Here is a 2,487-nt window from a genome sequence, read left to right as displayed (position 1 = left end):
CCAGCTCCCAACTCCCAAAGCCGCAGAGGCTCCTCACATCGACTTCGGATGATCACGTCTGCGGCCCCCCTTACGGACGTCCACAGGCACTTCTCATCCAAAGGCGACCAATTCACATACTCACAGAGAAGCTCTCTAATGAGATCACGACTGGACCTGTTCTGAGTCAGCACAGCACTCATATCAAAAACAACTGATGTAACCCTACTTGACCCCCCCGGATCTTCATATGACCACATGGCTATTCAGATAGAAATAAGGAACGCTGCAGCTCCTAAATCTGGATACGGTCAATGGCGGTTTAATTCCAGCTACAGATGATGAACTCTACACAGCCACACTCAAGGCCCATTGGCACTACCTGCTTACAACCCGCGAAACCTTCAGGACCACGGGCCACTTTTGGAACGCTGCAAAACAAGAATTCCAATCACTCACCACCACTTACGCGGCGCAAAGACAACGCCGGTATAGAACGGAGGAAATGCAGCTTAACAGGGCTCTCAAGAGATACCAAGAAGGCCCATGGACTAGAGAGTCGCATGGCCAATTGGAGAGGCTCCGCAACCAACTTGCTGCACATGTCGATAGAAGAACTGAAGCACTGCGCATTCGGTCTCGCCTGAATTGGATCGACCAGGGCGAGGAATCTACAGCATACTTCCACCGCCGCATTGCGGGAAGGAGAGCAGTCAACGCGATGACCTCGCTGAAAAGAGCGGATGGAACCCGCACTGAAGACCCTAGCGAAATAGCCAGAATGGCCACCAATTTCTACACGGAGCTCTATACTGGGGACCCCACAAGTACAACCGACCAAAACACCCTCCTCAATCATGTAGACAAAACTTTATCTAATGAAGCCCGCAAAAAACTGGAAGAGCCTATCAGCGAAGAAGAGGTGAGGAGAGCCATTCGGCTGGCTCCAAAGAACAAATCGCCCGGCCCGGACGGAATTACGGCGGAATTCTACCGAGCCTTTGAAGATGAGCTTGCCCCCACGATTCAGCTGCTCTTCAATGAGGCCCTCACAACGAACAGCCCTATAAACTTCTCGAAGAAAGCAACGATTGTCCTAATCTATAAAAGAAAATGGGATGCCGAACTGCTAAGCAATTGGCGACCGATATCTCTCCTCAATGTGGAAATTAAACTCCTAACGAGAATACTCGCGTGGAGGATACAGAGTGTTATCGCGTCGATCATCCATCCTGACCAATGTGGCTTTGTCCAGGGACGTCAGGCACAGGAGAACGCCCTGACTATACACCAGACAATAGAGTACGCAGCGAAAGATCAGTGCAAAGGGACACTCCTGTTTCTTGACCAAGCGAAAGCCTACGACCGAGTCAGCTGGCAATGGATGCAACAATGTCTGGAAAGATTCAACTTCGGTCCAAGATTCCGATCCTTCATCCGGCGCTTACACAATGGATACCAAGCTTCGGTGTCCATAAGTGGAACGCTCACAATTCCATTCCCAATCACAAGAGGGGTCAGACAAGGCGACCCCCTTTCTCCATATCTCTACAACATCACTGTTGAACCCCTACTTGCAGCAATCAGGAGCAAGATACGGGGAATAGCTTTCCCAGGACTCCCACGGCCTATTACGACACTCGCGTACGCAGATGACCCGACCGTAGGAGTGGCCGACCAACAAGATGTCACCACCCTTTACCAGCTCATAGACACTTACTCGCGAGCGGCCGACGCAAAAATTAACATCGACAAAACGGAGGCAGTAGCACTTACACCTGCAGCCCGCACCTCCATCGACCGTGGATGCGAATACATACCTGTAGGGGGAGCAATTACATGGCATCCCAATCTATCTTCCGTCAGCAGTCAACCCCACACTTATGCCAGAACACCCAAGTGAGGCATACTACACGAGCCAATTATCCAAACTGAGGCAGACGATACAGTCGTGGAAAATCCGGAAACTCAGCCTGTCAGGGAAAGTTCACCTAATCAACTCTCGACTCCTATCCAGGATATGGTACGTCGCCACAGTGATCCGCCCTCCTGAATATTTCTTCAAAGAACTGGACACAATCCTACGACAATTTCTATGGGATGGACGAGGCCCGCAGATCAGTCTTAGCCTCCTTTCTAAAACGCGAGAGGAGGGAGGCCTAGGTCTCATTCTCCCTAGACAACAATCAACTGCCTTACTCGCATCATGGTTTCCCAAACTCGCAAGAGAAATGAAGAAACCAGCATTGGACCCGACGGTATCCCTCTGGGCAAGCATCTCACTTCTTAACCTGACAGGAAAGTATGCTCCAGAAGGCTACGGTACAGCCATCTTTGCCACCACGTTCTCCACTGCCAAGCTCAAACGCAAAGGAGGGTTCTGGTTTAATCAGTTCCGAACGTGGCGTATGCTCGGAGGTAGCCCAGTAGCATCACCAAACTGGACTGCGACCGAGGTCTTGTCCCTACCTCTCTACAAGTGCCCGGTACTCACAGACGAGGGCCGAC

General features: G+C 51.1%; 1 protein-coding gene across 1 annotated transcript; it reads left to right on the top strand.

Moving 5' to 3' along the window:
• Window positions 1-237: 237 nt before the first annotated feature.
• On the top strand, window positions 238-2,465 carry VTP21DRAFT_11752 (uncharacterized protein; the record flags this gene model as incomplete). The annotated part of the gene is made up of 3 exons (XM_069391231.1): window positions 238-289; window positions 318-1,781; window positions 1,846-2,465. Coding segments are annotated over 3 exons (2,136 nt in total), but the record flags the coding sequence as incomplete, so codon positions are not given.
• Between the last annotated feature and the right edge of the window lie 22 nt (window positions 2,466-2,487).

Source organism: Calcarisporiella thermophila (assembly GCF_041956535.1).
Source record: "Calcarisporiella thermophila strain CBS 279.70 unplaced genomic scaffold VTP21scaffold_97, whole genome shotgun sequence".
NCBI lineage: Eukaryota > Fungi > Calcarisporiellomycota > Calcarisporiellomycetes > Calcarisporiellales > Calcarisporiellaceae > Calcarisporiella > Calcarisporiella thermophila.
Note: the sequence above shows the minus strand (reverse complement) of the source record. Positions and strands in the feature narration are given on the sequence as shown.